Below are 21,642 nucleotides of genomic sequence, written 5' to 3'. Positions count from 1 at the left end.
TTATCATTCCACAAGAAAAACGAAACATCCCACAAAGCGTAGTTTACCTGCTTCCATCTTTTCCAAAATATCAAAGTGAAAAATATCTTCTTTAAAAATAATATTCTGACTTTGATTTCAAACTTTCCTCCAACAAAAAACTAATTTATATGCGCAAGTAGAAACATTATAGAATATCAACAAATGTTTTCTCTATAGATTCATGTTGTCTTTGCCATACTTGGTCTGTAGTGTATCTACCATATTATTATATACCTCAAATGGACACAAACATCTGCGTTTGAATAATTGATTCTCTGCTTATTTTTTGTAGTACCTGTTTTCACAATTCAAATAAAGTATTAAGGAGACCAATACCAACAAAAAATTGAGCAAAATTATGCACAGTACGTTTGGAATTCCAAGTTGTTATACTCTATTTGGAAATTCAACCCCGAATATTACATTTACATTTATTTCTGTAAAGACATATTGCAACTTAATGAATTATACAAGATATTGAATAGGTAAACTTTTTCTGTCCCTGGCATTCTAGTGGTTGTATTGCATTTTATCTATACTTTCTCGATTGTCTGTTTTCTAAATACTTATGTGTTTTCCTTATTGCCAAATAAAATAATAAAGAATACCAACCTGTATTAGACCAGTTGAAGCACTTGTAAGGTTCCAAATTCATAAAAGATAACTCCTAATTTAACTTTGGTGAAGGCCTTGTCGGATAAGGAGTCGTTCTATTCTTTTATTTTAAAGGAGTTAGTGATATGCATGTATATGTGTACTTTAGTAAGAAATCATGTTCAATTACATATGATCATATACAGTAGGCTTGCGGGTGCACCATGTGAGAGAGAGGGAGGATTGAGAAGTCCTGAATGTATATGATCAGTATACCATCTCTAACACTGTCTATATTTATATATTTAAAAAAATAAATGTAGGTATATCTGCCATTGCCAACTAAGAGTGATGATCTTGCCAGGTTGCCTGAGATGACGGAGAATGTTATACTGCAAGAACTCATGCTGAGATACAGCAGAGATATTATCTATGTGAGTATATTACATCTCCTCCAAATTATGTTGGAATTTGATGAAAATATTTTACTTAAAACTGTCTTAACTGAGGTAAATAGCCCGGAGTAAACGTAACAAAAAAGAAACTATTCATGTTCCTGATACACTTTGAAATTGTAGATGTGCGCAATAGCTCAGTTGGTAGAGCAGTAGTCTCGTAATCCGGTGACCCGGGTTCGAAACCAAGTTGATGCGCTAGTGCCCTTTCGTAAGCATTAATCCACATTACCAGGTCCCTCGGAGAGGACCTAAAGCCGTCGGCCGTCTGGTTGCTTACTTACAAGCATTTATGCTTTCTTAGCAGTCAGGTAAAATAACCACCACCACATTACATGTCCTCCAAATCATGTTGGAATTTAATGAAAATTATAAATGTACCTGACACGACAGACTATACTTAAAACTGTCTTACCTGAGGCAACACAAAATAATAATATTTTCCTGAGGGGTTCAGCCCGAAGTAAAAAAAAAAAAAAAAAGAACCATTCATGTTCCTTATACACTATGAAATTGGCGATGTGCATAATTAAATTCTGGTGAAATATGAAACAGAAAAGATACATGCATTTTTCCTGAAAGTTACTGTACATTATGAACAAAAGGGATATCATTAATTTAATATAGCTCAATAACTCTATGTGATTCTATACATGGCCTAATGAGAGCCAAAAAGGTCCTTACTCCATGTGAAAGCTTATGAGTTAACGCTTTTCAGGCTGTCAGCAGATGATATGATCAGTCCAAGAAATCAAGTTGAATGCTTCACGATATTCCTTCATGCAATTGTTTCATCTTAACCCTGATAGACCTATGTGGGTGATATCCTGATAGCAGTCAACCCTTTCAAGGAGCTGCCAATCTACTCCAGGACATCATCCAACCAATACACGAACCTGCTAGAGCGCACCAAGAGGACCCCTCACATGTTCGCCGTCGCGGACCGGGCGTTCCAAGCGATGCTCAGGGAACGCCGGTCGCAGTGCTGCATCATCAGCGGAGAGAGCGGAGCCGGGAAGACGGAGTCCTGCAAGTATTTTGTGCAACATCTCCTCAGTCGTGCCAACAGCTGTGAGAGCCTCCTGAATGAGAAGATAGAACAGGTTAGTTTGGTTTACTCTCCTAGTCTAGTTTAGGCTTGTCTGTTTGTAGTCTCGAAAAGAGGTTATAAGGTTCACCCAATTTGATGTAAAAGATTCTTCTATCCCTACATGAAGTTGATTTAACCCTCAATAAGCCCCTTTTTTTCTCTCACACCTTCTCTCCTTCTCTCTCTCTCTCTCTCTATCTCTCTCTCACCGTCTCTCTCTCTCCCCATCTCTCTCTCTCCCCATCTTAAACTTTACTTTACTAGACCCTTTAATAATTGAATGGTAAATATTATTTACGATGCTCTCAGCTCATCTGTATGCTGTAACATATGCAGACCTCATCACAGATAATTCATGGTACAAACATCCACTGCACATACTCCCTCCTTCAAAGAGCTTGCTCACGAAGATAGGGAATTTTAAATGTACATGTAGGCAGCTAATGTATTTTATTCCTTTTGTCCTATCTGTTGTAGGTGAACCCATTGTTGGAGTGCTTTGGGAATGCTCAGACGATAATGAATGATAACTCCAGTAGATTTGGTAAATACTTGGAACTCAAGTTCTCCGCAGCAGGGAACGTTGTCGGAGGTAAGTTAGACTGGAATAAATATGAAATCTCATCAGATGATATCTAAAGAATTTAAATTTGAAGATTTCATTCTATATTTGAGCCATTGAAGATGCCATGTCTTTATGAGAATAGTCATTATTTCTTGTCTACATTTATGATATTGTCTAGTAATCAAGAACCAGAATAGTATTGGCTCATCTGAGTTACATAGATTTGACACACTACTGGCTCCCAGCAGAAAATATATATTGTCCTTGGTAAATACATTTATGCCTGGCATTAATTAATTTACATATGCCACTCTTCATCCGGGTGAAGTAAATGGTTGACTGGTAAGAAGAAAGTCCTTGAATGCTTGAGCACCTTATCATGGTAGCGTGGCTATTAAGCTGGGGTGATAATGTGACTACAGGCCTCTCATGGATAAGAGTATTAGTACTTACAAGGGTACCATGGATTATAATAGTTATTATTAGTTTCAGGCCTTTGGACTAGCTCTTGCCACAGATTCATAGTCACATACCTTAACCAGATATTGTATTTTCACCTCATGCACAGCCCATCTCTCTGAGTACTTGCTGGAGAAATCTCGGATCGTGAGCCACGGCGAAGGAGAGAGAAATTTTCACATCTTCTATCTTCTCTTTGATGGTCTTACACATGATGAGAAAGAGTACTACGGTCTGAAGTCACCAGGCCAACACAGGTGAATATGGAGTGGGACTATTGGTAATAATATTCTAGTTTTTCATTTTTAGAGGAAGATTATTGCTTTAATAATAGGTAAAATTATAATGATAAGTAATGAAGTGAGATCAGTCAGATGATTAGATAGCATCATGCTCTAAAAGAATTTTTGTTAGACCTTTACTGAAATCATCCTGAAGATTACTAGTAGTCTGCCATTTCTTTTGTGGTGGATCTGGAAAGTTGTTTCTCATGCAGTATAGACAAATAGAGATATCAGCAAATGTGTACAGAAATAATAAAGATTGCCAATTTAATGATGTGGCATGGAACCAGATACATGTATATGTATATGCCCCTTTAACCTGCTTTGAAACTTCTTTCATTACTAAATTGGATAGTTACAAATGCTAATGGCACTGATCACGAAAGAGTCATAGTTAATAAGACATGTCTCATGGATTGTTTTCTTGCAGATACATGAGGTCAGAGGGCAAACCGTCGCTGGGACCGACCAATCAGCAAGCTAAGTTCAGAGCTGTCAGAGATTGCCTCAGACTGATTGGATTCTCCAACGAAGTAAGTCTTATGCAATCTGTTAACCTGTTGCCTTTGGAAACTATTTGTTCCCTGCATTAAGCCTATGGGAATGAGAGAATTCAAGAGTGAATGGGTTAAAGTAGTTCTCTTCATTGACTGTAACACATGGGTAATGATATGTGTAGGAAATTAACATTATCATACTTTATATTCAATTCAATTCAATTTATTTTCCATTAAAAACATAATAATTACATAATGAATACATACAAATAAAAACATTGGAATGACCCCTAAAGAAGCAAAGTTTATTAGAAAGGGCCCTATGCAAATATAAAGAATGAACATATATTAAATTAGACCCAATACCTATTTGGGCTTGATGTTGATATTGGTTTTATTTGTGTAATAAGAGGTCTTGCGGTCTAGTGGATAAATGACAAGCTGTGGCTCATTAAATACATTTACAGGGTTCAAGACCCTGCTTATATTACAAAATGCACTGAAGAAAAAATGTTTTTGTATTTGTTCGTGAAACAGGATGAGGATAGCTTGTTCAGTGTGTTGTCAGCCATCTTGCTTCTTGGGGATCTCAACTTCTGCACCCAGGAGAACTCTGAAGCTGCAGTGCTGACCAATCCGGACGTAGCAGAGAAGGCTGGAGAACTGCTCCATATTCCTGGGGATGAGATTGTGGGGGCCATTTTGTCAGAGACAACTTATACCAGAGGTAAATTATTTCTTTGATGTGGTCGATTGCCAAGAAAGAATGATCTTTTGATTGGATTTCAAGGAACTTCCTATTTAATTTAAAATTAGCATACAGGTATGTGAGTTTTTACATGTTCGTGAATACTAAAGTGGATGAACATTCATATTGTTAAGTTTCAGACATCTGAATATACCAGCTTGAATAAAACTTTCGGTGAAACACATGTTCAGAAATTGATTTCATTTTACCCATAAAATCATCATGGAATCGAAGAAATACAAAAAAGCAGTTATCAGTTTTCCTCATAATCACAAAAAATACACCCCCTTTTTTATGTGTAAGAAATATTAATTCATAATTCAACCACACAAAGCTGTAGTATACTTACAAAAGAAATGTCTCCAAAGTAAACATCACTCTTGAATTGTTGTTGGTGCATCACTTTATTGATACAACAGCAATAAAGGAACAGAAACATTATGACAAAGACATACAAAGAAAAGGAAGAGTATAATAATAAAACTCCATGACTTGACGCGATTAATGGTCAGTGCAGGGCAGGTAATGTAAAAAGATACATATCATTAAAAATAGCTCATAAAATTGAACATGATAGTTAGGTATATAGCCATGTAATGTGGCTATAAACAATGTGGTTAAACAATCCATTTATATATCAAGTCAAATCATACATACATGTATTATTCTGTTCTAGGTGAATCAATTACCAAGTACAGGACCCCACTCCAGGCTGCTGACTGCCGAGACGCACTGACCAAGGCCCTCTATAGTCGACTGTTCAGTTGGGTCGTCAACAACATCAATCAGTTGTTGGAGCCGCTGGATGTCAACCAGGAGAACATTATCGAGATCGGTGTCCTCGATATCTTTGGATTTGAAAACTTCATCAAGAACAGCTTTGAGCAGGTACTTTATCCGAAGAACTCTACTCCTAAAACTTTCCAAATGATACTAATCCTTTCTCTATCACCAGTCTTGTGAACAGCTGTCATATACTTGTATGCACGTTTAAGAGTAAATCATAAAGTAATTATGCTTTGATTTATCCCTAAATTGAGCAGGAAACTTTTTCCATCAGATAAAATTCACTATGTAGGTGCCCTGTTTTTTCTTCTAGGAAGAAAAATGTAGCCATTCCTTGCCAAAGCAGATTCAACTCTAAATATTTTTTGGGCGGGATTTGTCACGCAAGGCACAAAAAGGATTACACATAAATTATTGTTTGGTTCTTATGATGTATTACGTTTATTTTTCATATTTCAGTTATGAGGATGAACTGGAAGCGATGCTTATCAGTCAATTCATTATTAACTCTCAAACTTTCACTTTTATAGAGCTCTTATAGTTGTATACAAATTTATCATTCATTTGTGACCTTTTTGTGACCCCGCCCATCTCATTAGCTATGCATCAATTTAGCCAATGAGCAGCTTCAGCATTACTTCAACGAGCACATCTTCCAGAACGAGCAGGAGGAATGTGAGAAGGAAGGTATCCAGCTGAACAAGGTTAATTTCACCAGCAACCAGCCCGTCCTCGATGTCTTTCTAGAGGTGAGAAAGAGAATATGGTGGTGATGATGATGATGAAGATGATGATGGTAGTGGTGATGATGATGATGATGATGATGATGATGATGATGTTGATGGTGATAATGATTATGATGATGATGATGATGATGATGATGACAATGATGGTGATGATGATGATGACGATGATGATGATAGTGGTGGAGGTGGCGATGGGGATGTTGATGCTGCTGCTGTTGCTGATAAGGATAGTGGTGGTGATGGAGAGTTATGATGAATAAAAAAATAAATGAAGAATGAATGCATGTAGGATAAGTTGCCTGTAACAATTGTCATTTGATATGAACAATTTTGTATGGTTAAGGAATATTTGCAAGATTGGATTTTCCAAAAAGTACATAATCATAATGTCAAGTAAATTGAATAAATCAATGATTATTATAAAGCGTATTAGTTTTGCTCAATGGAACTCCATGGCTGCAACAATCGACTGAACTGCCAAATTCTATTTGGTTCATAACAAAGAGATGCAGCTGGCTCACCCAAAGATATCATATATTTAAAAAATGAATTACCTGGTAATCCATAAAGTGGCAATGTAATATATAGAGACTATACATAAAGTTTCTTGTTTGATCTTTAGAAGGCACAGACAAACAGTAAAATATACTTTGAATAATAATCATCATCTGTTGCTTGTCATCTTTGCAGAAACATCTTGGTCTCACTGCCTTGATTGACGAGGAGAGTCATTTTCCGAAGGGAACCAACCAGAGTCTAGCCACCAAGCTTCATAATGGTCCAGGAGTCAGGTCCAAGACCGTCTACAAGGCTCCTAAAGATCTAGGAATGACCTTCTCTGTCCTTCATTACGCTGGCATTGTAAGGTCCCACTTAATATATTTTGTAAAAGATTTTTATTGGTCAGAAAATGGTCTGTTTACTTTCCCACAGAACAAAAGAACAATATGATATATTTAGAACTTCTAGTATATAAATCTTCAGAACTTTTAGTTTATTGTTTAGAAATTTTATTGTAAATGTCTTCTTAAATGACTTTTGTTTCAAATGTCAAGATATGAAATCAAACTCTGACCACCTATAATGTTTTAAGTTGGTAATTAAGTTGATCATCAGGAAATACTTTCAGACTGATGAGGACATTATAATGAAGACCGGTTTATTATGTTTGTAGTTTTAGAAATGGATCGAATTCAACATAAGGAATGGAACTAAATAATTTGCTGGATGCTGTTTATTTTTTACACATGAATATTAGGTGGTAATAGTATCTGATATATTTTATCCTACTTAAATGCAAGATAATCATTCAGGGAGAAAATTACTTTTTCTTTTATATTTTGTTCTCGCTCACAGGTTTGTTACAATGTGAGCGGATTCCTTGAGAAGAATCGAGATACCCTCGCTAAATCAGTCCTCTTCACAATGAAAAGTAAGTGTTACAGTGGCTCGAAGAAAATTGGTATAGCAAGTTTAACTTGCTTGAGGACTATATTCTGAAATTGCCATATTTTTGCAAAGAGAAAGAACATACAGTAGCAAATTATATATCTTTTTACAGCTTGTAGTAAGTTTTTTAAAGATAATTAAAACTAGATCAGGGGGTGTTTCACAAAGACTAAGATTGACCTAAATTGGACTTGAACTATGGCAGGCCGCTCATGCCACTAGTTCCTCTAACCGTTCCTGGCATTGTTAATCAAGGGATGCACAAATCATGGTCACAATCTAATCATGAGAAACTATGTACAGTAATAGAAAGAAAGTCAAGTAAATGTAAACTCACCCGATTCCCAGGGGAATCATGGACATCTTATGCAGTAGTTCTTTCCAGTCTCATCAGATCTGCGTCTTTGATTGGGTGTATCTGCGCTTTTACAAATTGGATAAATTCAATTTACTATTCCAACTTCATGATAAAGATGAAGAAGAATTATTTATGGCTTACGGTTGAATTTCCGCCATGGCACTTATGTTGTTTGGCAAGACATTAATCTACATTTGACACTAGCTACCTACATGTAGGTGTTGAATGAGTACTGGTAGGAAGGAATTCCAAAAACGGTATCCTAGCAGAGCTTGGGTGATATTGGAGTGCCTTAAGCAGCTTGAGTGATGGATACGTGTGCTATAAAAATATCCAATATTTTCATTTATTATTATTATAATTTATGTTTCTCTCTTTGCAGCGAGTAACAAGCCCTTGATCCGGGAACTGTTCCAGAACCGTCTGACAAGGACTGGGTCTCTTGCACCCAGCGCTCGTCAGCGGCAGTCCAGACGGACCCGATCTATCAAGAACTCCAAGGATGCGTTTGCCTTCTTCCGCAAACAGAAGCTATCTGGCAAAGAGAGCAGGGTAGGTGATCTTAGGGATGCTTACTCCTTAGGCCTGTCTTCATCAGCTCAAGTTTGCCAAATAACCCGCTATTTTAACTATCCCAATCGCAAATTTGCCAGTTAATCTGCGTCTTCATGAGCCCGCAGTTGCACTTAGCGGAATATTTGGTTGAGAAAATATCCCAAGAAATCTTTGTCTTGTTTCCAAAATATCCTGCTATTTGGCAAATAGCAGGCTAATTTGCGCCCATCTGAGCTAGTTTGTGATGAGCGTATTAGTCTGAAGACGTAATTTTGAGCTTTGGGATAATATCCTGAGTCTGAAAAAAGCTGGTTATTTGGCAAACTCGAGCTGATGAGGACAGGCCTAATGATTAACCTGTAGACTTCTGAATTCTCTCATTCCCGTAGAATTAATACAGAAGCCACTCTGGTTCCCGTTGGCAATTTATTAAATGCAGTGTCATTATAAATGTGTTAGTTTGACCTTTTATGCTCATTCCAAATATATTTCTCCTCATTCATAATATGCCCTGATCTTCAGTTTGTATTTCTTTATGTCCAATGTTATTTGTTTTCAATAAACATTGTTGTACTTTCTCTTTCTATCACTTTTTACTTGGCGCTATTTCTTGTTTCCGCCATTGTGTCTGGAATTGCTTCTGATCATTTAAGATGAACAGATATACATTTTCTATTTCTCTCTGTGACTGTCTCTGCATCTGTTTCTCTGTCTCCATAAAGGTGTCAGTCATTCTTGTATGCGTGTCTCTATTTCTATGTCAGTTACTCAGTTTGTCTTTCTTCTATTAAACTGTCTTTTTCTCTTGTTTTATTCTCTTATTGTTTATAGTTCTTTTTAAGAGTTCAGATTAGAATGTAATTTTTTTCTTTGAATTTGTTTTGCTCTCTTTTTTATCTAGGTACAAAAGAGAGGTAAGGGTGACAGACCTGTGATTGGAACTGAACGCAAGGGACCAGCAACGGTACTGTTTCACTTCAAGGTAAGCCTCGGGTTGCAGTGCCCTAGTGGATGGTATACCCGGTAGGATGCGACCGTCATTGTTGGTCAAACAGTTTGTGAGCGTCAAGTAACGCCTGGCTGGAATGCTCCCAGGGAGTGGAGATTGTGCACACAGTGTGTGCGAGCAAGCATTGAATCCAATGACCGGGGTAATAGTATATCTGTAAAGCGCTTAGAGACATCGTAGATGTATTAAGCGCGATATTATTGGTGCTTGGCTGTGAACTTATGGATATTGATGGATTATTGCTTTCAACTAGCCCTATGTGACATTCGGTAATAATCACAAAAAGGAGGCACAGATAATCCCAATTGATAATGATAAAGGCAGGCAAAGATATAGAAAAGTTATTAACCTCCAAGACTAACAATCATATGAAATACAGCAACATTTTATATTGTTATACACTGGTTTTACATCTATGTGTCATGGATGCACATTTTGCTTTTGAAAAATCTTTGCCTTTGAATAACTTAGTGAGTATTAGATGACAAATAGGAGTCAATAATTGCTATGCTTTTAGAGTTATATGATAATTTGGTTGGATAAAATTGAATATATTATTGATATGTTACTGAATTTCAACCTTTTTTTTAATTTCAGAACTCTCTTGCTGAGCTAATGGGTAAGATGAAGAGGTCCTCCCCTCACTTTGTCCGCTGTGTCAAACCGAACACCCACAAGCTACCGGACAAGTTTACTCCGGAGTACGTGGTAGCCCAGCTTCGCTATACCGGTATCATGGAAACATCCCGCATCAGGAAGCAAGGCTTTCCTCTTCGTCTCACTCCAGAAGAATTCGTGGAGAGGTCAGTGGATTAGGAGAGATTAGATTAGATTATATGAAATTAGATTATACAAAATTAGATTAGCATGGATTAGAATGGAATGGATTGGATTAGATTAGAATGGAGGAGATGTGATTAAATGAGGCTGCATTATATTGAGGTAGACAGATGAAATAGATTGAACGAGGTTGGATTTGGAAAGATCAGATTTGTTCTGATCCGATTTGATTTTGAAATAATTACAAAAGATATGATTAGATTAGAATAGACCAGATTTAACAGGATTAGATTAAATTAAGTCATATTATCGAATTTGATTAGATTGTCTTGGCGGTATTGATTTCTGTTAATTTCTATGTTTTGAAATTTAGACTTTCTATGGATAAAGAATTTTCAAACTCAGGAGTATATGTACATGTATGTCTTTCTTCTACCACTACATTTTGTTCAAAGTGAACTCTATTTGTAACTTTCCCTTGTTTAGGTATGCTGGTCTGGTTGCTATGGCTACCATCAAGGTTAAAATCCTGGCTGATTTGGAGAAATGTCGTTTCACCTTGAAAGCATCAGGCATTACAGACTGGCAGGTGAGAAATGTTTTATTTAATCTTACTTTTTAAAACACACACATTTTCATGTACATGTAGGTCATGAGCTGGTATGGGCATGTGGGTAGGAGAAAGAAAAGCCATTGGCTTCAGAAAGCAATTATTTTTGAGGTTGCTGGCTTAACCCCGTGGCATACCACGTGATACCTGGAAGGAGATGCTACAACAAGACACGAGAGCATCTGGCAACAGCTAGGCGGATGTGGAGGACCGGAAGCCTTGGCGAAGGGCCATAAGGGAAACGAAACATTCAACCCCCACAGCGTGGGAAAAACAGATGCTAAACGATGATAATGATGATGAGGATGAGGATGTTTATTGTCCTTGTCTCAAAATTTGTAAATGACGGCAAATCCAAGGTATTTTGTGATTTGGCACACCATATGTTCTAAATTTTATGGCATTATGAACATAAATTACATTAAAAGTGTCCTTTTGCGTTACATTTGTCTGATCCAAGCTCTTGGAGGGCTATAAACTAAACACCATTATCAGATCTTAGATGATGATGCCAGTAGTGTATGTGTGAAAAAATATCTTGGACTTCCCCAAATATCAAATTGTCTGTTTGAAGCCAGAAGGGCATTAACTCAGGGATTTTTAAACGGAACTAATGTCCTTCTTGCCCTGAATAGATGTAATATCCCGCGTTAGTGGTGAGTAGCTTCAGTGAATGTGTCATCGTAATGACTCTGCAAAATCTGTAAATTTTACAAGTGATTTAAGAATATGGTTGGTCAGCTTAACCTGAGATTGATCAAGCCACATCCTCTTGTATTATCCTTGCTCTTGGTAATCCTTGTGTATTTCTAACTAAGCTGGATTTTAGACGATTACCTTTCGGCATATTGTATTTCGTTGGCTGCCTGCAAAGCTGGCGGTAAGAGCTTTGTATTGTCTATGGGAGTAACAGCCTTCTTGCAGGCACTTGTTTTTTGAGTGCAGCGGTAAAGTACAGCAAATACAAATGTGGTGACTTGTGTGGGTTTTGTTGTTTTGGCCAAGTATGACAGAGACGATTAAGGGCTACTGCTAGTGTGTTGCCATGACAACAGTCGGTCAAAATATTCAACTCCACATGTTGTTTACGCAGGATGCTACGAGCTTCTCGTCATCAAAAATAGGAAACAACAATAAAGCAATTGAAAGGCCGGTGCAAATACTTTAAAATGAAAATAGGAAAAAAAAGGTAGAGTTAAGACCAATCTTTATATGCAGGGTTTCTCATTTAAACATGTAGGATTATCCAAAAAAATCTAGAATGGAGGTCTCTATATACAGGTGGTCACTAATAGAGGTTAGAGTGCACACTTTCTTATTTGTATATGTGGCCAGTATGTCAATCAATAGAAGGGGCTGATGGCGGTGAAGAGGAAGAGGAAGTCTTGATTAAATCTAGAAAAGAGGAAATATAAGTATGGTCTTTCGCTACAGGTTGCATTCCAACGTAGATTCTTGCGTTACAAAAAAGTGATCTTGATTCGCGGTTTCTCCAAAACAAATGAATTCTGAATTTAAACAAATCATTCTTCTTAAACAGGGTTTCTGAAGCAAACTTGATTTGTCAAATATATCAATGAATATATCTATAAAAGCTCCTTAAGGGGATAAAGAAAAGTTGACCGATGGGGTGGTATTCTCATAAGTTAAGCTGGGACTAAGTCCAGACTTAACTAGAATTTTAGTTCACACTTCTATGGAATGCTAGGTTTCATCTTCCTCCTTCAATATTCATGACAAAGATAATCTACCAAAGACTATGTTGAAATTCAGTTCATACTCATATTATCTTTTTCTTCCCATTTCAATGCAAAATTAATTTTTTGGACACTTTTCATTGAAGGATTAAAATAATCTGTACAGGGTAAATGAGTCGGCAACAGGCACTCCATAAAGGTGTGGACTAACTTAGTACGCGCTAACTTAGAACGCGCTACCGGAATACCACCCATGACCTTTATATAGAGGTGGCCACTGAGACACAGAGCATACAGGTTTGAGTTTTTAATCCTATTATTTTGATTTCTGGCCAGTATGTCAATCATCAATACGAGCTGATGACCATGAAGAGGAAGAGGAAGTCATTGATTATCTCTGAAAGGGACAAAAAGATCATGGCCGCAGGGTTCCAAAACAAGAAGAGGAAGGAATAGAATTTCTTAAGATTAAAGGATGATTCTTACTGTGAATGATCTAAGTTTTGTTTATTAAGAAGAGGAAGGAATTGAATTTCTTAAGATTAAAGAATGATTGTTACTATGAATAATCTAGGTTTTGTTTAGTAGCTTTACGTTTTTTGTTCTGCTTGTATTTATTTGATAACACAAAAAGGGTTAATTCATCAGGTCTTTAGCTGAATCAGAAATATTGATCTAAATCTCCTTCATGATTTTTTCCTTGCCAGTTAGAATGAACAATGCAAATAAGAGTAATAAATCAATCAGCAGTCTTAAATGAACATGTACATAGATCTTTAAAGAAAAAAATACAAAGTAAATTTGACATTTTTCTCAATTTTGAACTTCATTTTAACCCCTTTTTCATTTTTTGTTCAAGAATAGATATCAATCTCTTTTATTTTGTAATTCACTTCTAAACTCTCCATGAAGCAAATTGTAAGACCACTCTTAATGCTAGGCTGGCATTACAAGATATACATGCGTATAGTGCATTGAGCTCAGATATATACAATTAGAAGTGGGTGTGATGAATTCAACCTGAAAGATCTGGAATTTCAAAACAAGTCAAGGAAGAGATTCGTTTTCTTGAGACTGAACTTCAAGCTTAACTCAAGGAATGGGATATTTTGTTGGCACGTTTACAAAGACGGCACAAACAACATACCTATTAAATACATGTGGTCGATATGCACAGCATTTCACATTTCATATTTGAAACCAACTACACATGAATTTGAAGTAGCTTATCTATTGCGACAACACTAAGTATCAGGACTCCTCAATCCTCTCTCTCTCACATGGTGCACCCGCAAGCCTACTTTATACTAAGTATCTTTGATATGACTGAATCTATTCCAGATGGTGTGGTATTGATGCTCATACATTATCACTACAACATGTCTCGATCTTCATAATAATCTGAATATTTCCCTGTTTGTAATGAGTATGGTTATGGTGCAAAGCGGATCATGATTTTTTTAAATTTCCTTTTTGATCATATCCTGTTAGGACAGGAAGCAAGTCGGTGATCAAAACAGATTCTAAAACTAATATGTAAATACTTCTTGGATAATAAGTAGGAGAGGTATACTATATATCTGCATATCTAGCACTTAATGCTGTTGTCTTTGGTCATTTGCCTATTTTGATGATAGTATGCAAACACTTCTTGGATAATGAGTAGGAGAGGTATGTTTTTAATGCCAGTTCTAATGTTGTTTGCTTTGGTCACTTGCCCATGCTGATGAACAGTCAAAGTGTTTTATGTAAAGACATTTAATACTTTCTGGAAGCCTTCAACATATTTTTGGACACATTCTTGCACATCTGTGTAATTTTCAGGTGAGTTATTTTTTTAAATTGCAATTAGTATTGTGTTCCATCTCTTTTTACTTTGTAAATTAACCTATTGCCACCAAGAACTGGGTAGCTCCTGTCCAAAGCCTTTGGAAATGAAACAATTCAGTATTCAATGGATAAATAGCAAACTTTTAAAAAAATACAGAAACAGTAGTCATTTGCTTGCTTTTCTGCTCTTTTTCTTTCATTTCTGTTCCTTGAAAAATGTTCCCTCCCTCCTTTTGTTACTTGGATATTTGCAATAAAAGGGTAAAACTAACTCTTTCCCCCATTCTCCAGTCTTTTTGTCTCTCTTGGAATACCCTGATGTTGCCCACTTTAGCTGAGTCCAAGGTGCAGATGGCTTTTTACCTCTCCTTCACCCCCCTCTCTCTCTCTCTCTCTCTCTCTCTCTCTCTCTCTCTCTCTTTTCCTCTCTCTCTCTCTCCCTCTCTCTCTTTTCCTCTCTCCATTTTTTCCATTCCACCTTATCCCAGCCCACCCTCCATTATACTCTACCTCATATGCACCTCTCTCATCTCTCTCTCTCTCTCTTTCCAACTCTCTCTTCCCCTCTCCATTCATTTTTCACTCCACCCCACCCACTCTCCATCATACTGTACTCCATCATACTCTTCCTCACTCCTCTCTCCTCTCTCCTCTCTCTTAACCCTCTCCATTTTTTCCACCCCACCAAACCCTACCCCACCCCACCCCACCCTCCATCATAATGTACCTTTACCTCGTGGCTTAACGACTTCCATCTAGCAAGGGCTGTGTGTCATTAGCAATCAAGGTAGATGGATCCTTGGGGAACCCCAGAGTTCCCTTCCCTCTTTCTTCCTTTCAATCCTACCAGGAATTGTAAAATGAGACAAAAGTTAAGTTCATATGACAGTCCATTAAGTTAAAGTCTAGGTTGTGGTTTTTTCAATGATATCTTGCAGTTTAAATAGGGACTGTACAGATGCCCAGTAGTACATGTAGTTCAAAACTTTGAATACCGTACTAGTTGTTTTGGTCTCGTGTGAACCCTCCTCATTGTTACTGGATCATTGCTATACCTTCTCAGTTCACAAACTTAACGTTTAAAATTACGATGCTACCGTGTGAACATGGCTATTGAAAGAGAGAGAGAGAGTGCCTTGATCAGCAATCAGAGAATTGCATGCTTGGTCTGTTCCCCTTGTTACAGCCTATTACCCGTAGTCTATCCAGGAACTCGGGAGAGATCGGCTAAAGTTCATTGTGTGATGCAGAGATAAAACTTTGTTATCCAGACAGGATAAAGCCGGGGTATAGGTGTTACCCTAGCCGTTCATGGATGTGTGTTTCACTACAGCGGAGGATTTCAATGTGGATTATTTTAATCTGGATATACCTCTGTCTGTGTGTCCGAGGAGACGCTATGTGTATGTCAATCGTGTCTTGAGGGTACAATAAACAAGAAGTGATTTTGTTAAGTGTTAATTGCCTATTGTGAGTACAGAACATGTTTACATGATCTATAGTTGCTGTGATTAGATGGTTGCCTCAGCTGACTGTGTTGGCGATCATTGTGTCACATGTGTGTCTGGTTGGAGTAATTATTTGTATATCATTATTAAAGAAGCTATCAAATGATTGTTATATGAGACGTACATTGTGAGGGGCGATAATTAAACATTTCCTTGTTTTGTACATATGAAGCCTGATATTAACAACATTTTAGTTTTGAAATCAATCTTAAGTTTCATTAATTAGGTATGTCTCTCTGCACATGAATACTCTATAGATAATATTATCCACTAAGAGTCAGAAGAGCATTAATTTTACGCAAGAGGATTTTGCTTAATGGCCTTCTGGCGTTTTTTTTTAATGATAAAGGAATTGTATTCCCAAAGGATGAAGTACAACTGAAATAAGAGAAAGAGAATTGAATTCAATCTGTTTGGGTTCAGGCGAGATTTTGTAATGAAATAATGTTGTATCCTTCTCAAACAATCGTTTATTAACACTTACATTCACAATTGTTATTGACAGTTAATATGATTTATGCAGGGTTTTAATGGAATCTGAAGAGTACCAGTATTATTCTCTTTGTATAAAGGCAATGCACAAAATAAATTAAAAAATTACTGCTTAGAAAACTGTAGTGTACACTAAATAATATGTACATTTACATTCATATACAGAGTTGCAAATTTAGTTAACTGGTTTCATCTCAGTTCCTTTATTCGTTCGGTTGATACAGAGTTTTGTCTAAATATATTAGGGATTCGTAATCATCACGAAACAAGTAAGATTTTAAAACAAATTTCCCTTATATTTTGCATTTGGATGCTAATCTTTCTATGCAGAATACCATCAGTTTTGATGGTTGTATACAAAATTAATATTGATGTATGTTATGATTATTTTTTGTATCACTTTGTATTTAGATTGGAACCACAAAGCTGTTCTTTCACTACTGGCACGTAGAAAGGCTTGCTGAGCTTAGCGCCAAGATAGACAAGAGACTACTGTGCTGTCAAAAAGGTAAGACACCCTATTGATTTTCTAGCTTTATCTCAGGCAGCAAACAGTTTTCTGTGAGGTAGACTGAGATTATTTCTGCAATTTTCACATCATAGAGGTGCTGTGGTCATATCACTTCAATACTTGACGAGATGTAAAGGTTGCAGATTCAAGCCCTGGCATAGCGCATTCATCCTTAGGCAGGGTATTCAATCAACATCACTTCTCTCCATCCACGTGTAGAAAAAAGGTTGAAGGTTCAAGCCTTTGATGCTTCTCCCCATCCAAGTGTAAAAACAAGTATCTTGTAGGTGGGTTCAGCATTGTCTGTGCCTGTATATTGTTGGCTTGCAGGAATGCTCCCCAGGGAGTGGAGACTGTGTACACATTGTGCGTGCAGTCTAGAATCTGAAAGTGCTTAGTATTATATTTTGTATGTATCTTTTTAGTCATCATTACCATAACAAATTATAAAAGTTTGCTGGTGAACCCACTTATGATAAATTGAATTGAATCAAATACCGGTAGATATTATATGCCGGATATTTGTATTTTTCTCTGGTATAATGCAGCGTATGGATAACCTAAAGTAAGCACCCATACATACAGTGGCAGTTTGTTCTATCCAGAGAAAACGAGCTTGAATGTTTTATTGTCTTTTATGGAAACCTCCGAACGCTAGTATGTGCATCGTCAGTCACATTAGAAATGTTCATTTAACCCATTGCACATATGGAAACCTGTTGGATCCTGTATGAAGTCCTCTATGGGACTGACAAAATTCAGTAGTCAGTGAGTTAACTCTTTAAAAATTGTGCTGTTTCGGTGATATACATATCTCTCGATATCCTGACAATTTGTTACAAATCTACCTCCTGATTTCCTTGTTTGGATTCATTTCATCGATAAAAGATCTCTTCATTGTGTGATTGATATACCACACTAGATTAGAAACCAGTATTCGTTACACTTGATAAAGTCTATAACTTGTGTATGTACAGTAAAATACATTTGTGCCTCATTCTTATGCCTCAGTCACACCTTTAGTCTTAGAGCTTTTAATTCAACGAACAAGCTTCAAAAGATAAAGCTAATATATATCCCTTTAATAATAGGAAATGCATCTAATTCCATCCAAGGGTATTGTTCCTTTTTCATCAGAAAAAGAGCTGTAATTCTACGCAATAGCTGAGCACTCTAATGCCCTTTTAGCTCTAACTCGGAGACTGTGATACGTTTGTATTTCTGGGTGTGGTATAACTTCCTCAATACTATGATTTCAGAGATATAATCAGCCATTTCCAAACTTCCTCTTTGCCTACCACATCCTAGTTCATTGATGCATTAACCATTCATGTTTGTAAGAGAATCACTTTTTGTGTAGGTTAGTGGACTTTTGGGTACTTGGTACTTGGTTGTTGTTCCTCCAAAAGATTCCTAGTGGAATTTAAACTGGAGGTCGTGGTGCCAGAGGGTGGACTTAAGGAGATTTCAGAAGAAATACTACTGTTAAAGTATATCTTGTATCATATTGTATGTATTGTACATTAAAAGGGAATTCCACCCTGTTATTAAGTTGGTTTAAAAAGCAGAAAATGAGAGGAACATGTCAACGGAAGTTAGATTAAGTTCCGATTAAAAACACAATTAATTATACACTTTTGAAGTTTGACTTTGAGTTGCACTTGATAATAGTTTGCAGCTAGAAATTTTCTCAAATATACAATTTTCCTTATAATTTTTGATCAGTCAATTACTACTTACGGCTAGAGATGTATATATTCATCCTTGAAATAGAGCGGCAGACTTTAGCATTTCCTGAGCGAATAGATTATGAATATGACAAGTGGGAGGTGAATACCTAGCCCCTGGGGAATAAGCATGAGCTCAATAATTAGGTCTGGTAAGCCAATTATCTGTGTTCTAAATGAATAAGTTTTTCTTGCTGCTAACAAATGAACAAGACAGCTGAAGTGATTATGAGCAGGATTGTAATCATAATGAATGGGACATAGTGGGATTTCCCAGATGTGTCTGAGCTAATCACCTAGCAATTAGCATCCAAGCTAGAATGGTAACATGGACAGGGCTTTATTAAATGTAGGCGTGTTTCATTCTTATTAAAGGCATATAGCCGTGATTCCTGTAAATAACAAAGGTGAAATCCTGTTATAATCCAACAAAATTGACAGTGAATGAAAAAATAAGTATAAACAAGTGATATCTCCTATACAAATGTAATGCATAATGTGCAAATGTACAGAACAATAAGTATATTTTGGTACTGATGAAACTGCCAAGTAGGTGTACAGTGTTCCAAATGTAATATACGTATTTGTGCATTTCAGTATGGGTAATCTTTCTTTTATCCTGATTTTGTTTCCATTAACCTCAAATATACATTATCAGGATAAGTGATTTGGGGATAATTAATCTGTCAGCTAGTTTTCATGATACTTCCAGAATCTAGATTACCTTTAATTACAAGATGATTATTACACAACTTCTTTTCCAGATGTGAGTCAATCATGTATGTCTGGGACGGTCATCAAAGATAATAATCAAAGATGATAATAATATTTGCAAAAGTTAAAGCAGAAGTCCACCATGATATTAAGTTGTTGTTAATAATGGCAAAAATTGAGAGGAATGCGTCAGTATATGTTTGAGCAAATTTCTTGGGTTATTGATGATGGAATTTTTTTTTCCATACATGGGTTGAACGGAAAAATATTAGCAATGATTATATTTAAAGTGCATGTATTATTGAAAATATTCTTGAGGGAAAATCAATTTTTTTTAAAAATACAGAGCAAAACCACCTTAATATCAGGGTGAACTTCTCCTTTAGGCTTTAATGCTAAAGAGTCAGGTTTTGCATGCATAGGGCTCTAAACAAATATATGATGTCTCGTACTGGCAGGCATACTTGTTATTACACATTTTTCATTTGAATGTGTAATGACTAATATACGGCATTTACCTTGTATATTACTTTATATGGAAGGGATTTGTATTGCACTTTGTAGGGTTGTTTACAGTTTATTCGATTCAAGGCTAACCACATAATATTTTATTTGATCCATTATCATGACCATGGTGATTTTGCTGGTCCCTTTAATTCATAGATAATTATATCTTTTGTGGTTATGATTTGGCAGCTGCAGTTGGTAATTTCTAAATTACTTTGAATATTGATCATCTACCTTTATAGTTACCTTTCCTGTTATTTCTGCCTTTCATCTCAGTTGCACTTAGTTTTCTTGCCTTTGGCCTTACTATTTTATCTTAAACTTTTCTCTTCAATATGTTCATACTCTGTAAAGACACTTGTGCATTCTTTTAATTGTAAGTTTTATTTGGTGAGATATGTGACTTCCCAATAATACCCTTCTTTTCCTCTTTCTCTTTATCGTCCTTTCATCCTTCTCACTCTCCTTCATTCTGTCTCATTGTTGCCCTCATTTTTCTTTCTCTCATTCTCCCTCCCTCATTCCCTCTCCCCATCTCCCCTCTCTCATTCTCTCACTGTCTTTTGATTTTAAGTTTTATTTGGTGAGATTTGGGACTTCCCAATAATAACTTTCTCTTCCTCTCCCTTTTCCATCCTTCTATCATCCTTCTTTCCTTCTCTCTCTTCTTTATTCTGTCTCATTGACACCCTCCTCTCCCCTTTTCTCTCTTTCTCATGTACTACTACTCCCTCCCTCACTCCTTTCCCCTCTCCCCATCTCCCCTCTCCCAATCTCCCCTATCTCATTCTCTCACTGTCAGACATGCATCAATAAATCAATCAATTGTCTCCCTGTCTGGCTATCTAATGCAGAAATTATTCAAATCAATTTGGCCACTCAGACGAAATAAAGCATGATACGAAAACTCTTGATCCCCCCTTGACCCCCCTCCCAAAGTGGTTGATTCCTGCCCTTGCCCGCTCTTTTTTTTCCTCTCTCTCTCTCTCTCTCTCTCTCTTTCACTTTATATCTGTCTGTTTCTATCCACCGTCTCTGTATTCCTTCCTTTCAAACTTTGCCATTCTCATGTTTTGTTTAAATCTTTGTATCATTTATTTCCTAATGTTATTATTCCATTAGCATCCTCTTTTGTCTTCTTCCACTCTTTCTTTTTCCCTCTTGCCCCCTCCCCCCCCCCCCCCCCCCCCTCTCTTTCTGTCTTGCCTTTCCCTTCTCTCTGGCCGTTATCTTCTGTTAGTTTTCCTTTTCTGTTTAAATTTAAATGACTGTAAATTATACGCTCCCCCTCTCTCTCTCTCCCTCTCTCTCTCTCTCACATACACATACATGCGCACACACTCTCTCTCTCTCTCTCTCTCTCTCTCTCTCACTCTGTCTCTCTCTCCCTCTCTCTGCTTACAGATACATTTATGCTCTATCTATACAACTATTTTTCTTCAATTATGTCTATAACTTATCTTCCTTAATCACAGTGATCCATCAAAGTAATGAGTTATCACTTTATTTTCCTATTCCCCATGCACAGATCTGCTACAATCTGTCCATTTTCTCAGTCCCTATCAAAAGTGCATCCATATCTATCTTCAATTTTCTCCAAACATCACACACTCTCATCTCCCCCCCCCCCCTCCTCTCTCTCTCTCTTTC

General features: G+C 36.8%; 1 protein-coding gene across 3 annotated transcripts in view; it reads left to right on the top strand.

Annotated features, from left to right (window-relative positions):
• Nucleotides 1–21,642, top strand: part of LOC587143 (unconventional myosin-XVI) — a 116,557-nt gene that overhangs the window by 50,546 nt on the left and 44,369 nt on the right. For all 3 annotated transcript variants that reach the window (XM_030982114.1, XM_030982115.1, XM_030982113.1), the window contains exons 11-25: nucleotides 939–1,049; nucleotides 1,880–2,173; nucleotides 2,638–2,752; nucleotides 3,294–3,441; nucleotides 3,899–4,001; nucleotides 4,503–4,692; nucleotides 5,390–5,601; nucleotides 6,099–6,248; nucleotides 6,936–7,106; nucleotides 7,602–7,677; nucleotides 8,435–8,604; nucleotides 9,509–9,589; nucleotides 10,214–10,419; nucleotides 10,883–10,985; nucleotides 16,945–17,041. In XM_030982114.1, the coding sequence (XP_030837974.1) occupies nucleotides 939–1,049; nucleotides 1,880–2,173; nucleotides 2,638–2,752; nucleotides 3,294–3,441; nucleotides 3,899–4,001; nucleotides 4,503–4,692; nucleotides 5,390–5,601; nucleotides 6,099–6,248; nucleotides 6,936–7,106; nucleotides 7,602–7,677; nucleotides 8,435–8,604; nucleotides 9,509–9,589; nucleotides 10,214–10,419; nucleotides 10,883–10,985; nucleotides 16,945–17,041 (2,227 nt within the window). The remainder of the gene's footprint in view (nucleotides 1–938; nucleotides 1,050–1,879; nucleotides 2,174–2,637; nucleotides 2,753–3,293; nucleotides 3,442–3,898; nucleotides 4,002–4,502; nucleotides 4,693–5,389; nucleotides 5,602–6,098; nucleotides 6,249–6,935; nucleotides 7,107–7,601; nucleotides 7,678–8,434; nucleotides 8,605–9,508; nucleotides 9,590–10,213; nucleotides 10,420–10,882; nucleotides 10,986–16,944; nucleotides 17,042–21,642) is intronic.

This window comes from Strongylocentrotus purpuratus, unplaced genomic scaffold (assembly GCF_000002235.5).
Source record: "Strongylocentrotus purpuratus isolate Spur 01 unplaced genomic scaffold, Spur_5.0 spur5_scaffold_12, whole genome shotgun sequence".
In the NCBI taxonomy this organism is placed as follows: domain Eukaryota; kingdom Metazoa; phylum Echinodermata; class Echinoidea; order Camarodonta; family Strongylocentrotidae; genus Strongylocentrotus; species Strongylocentrotus purpuratus.
The sequence above is the reverse complement of the archived record's forward strand: the minus strand, read 5'-3'. Positions and strand labels throughout refer to the sequence as shown.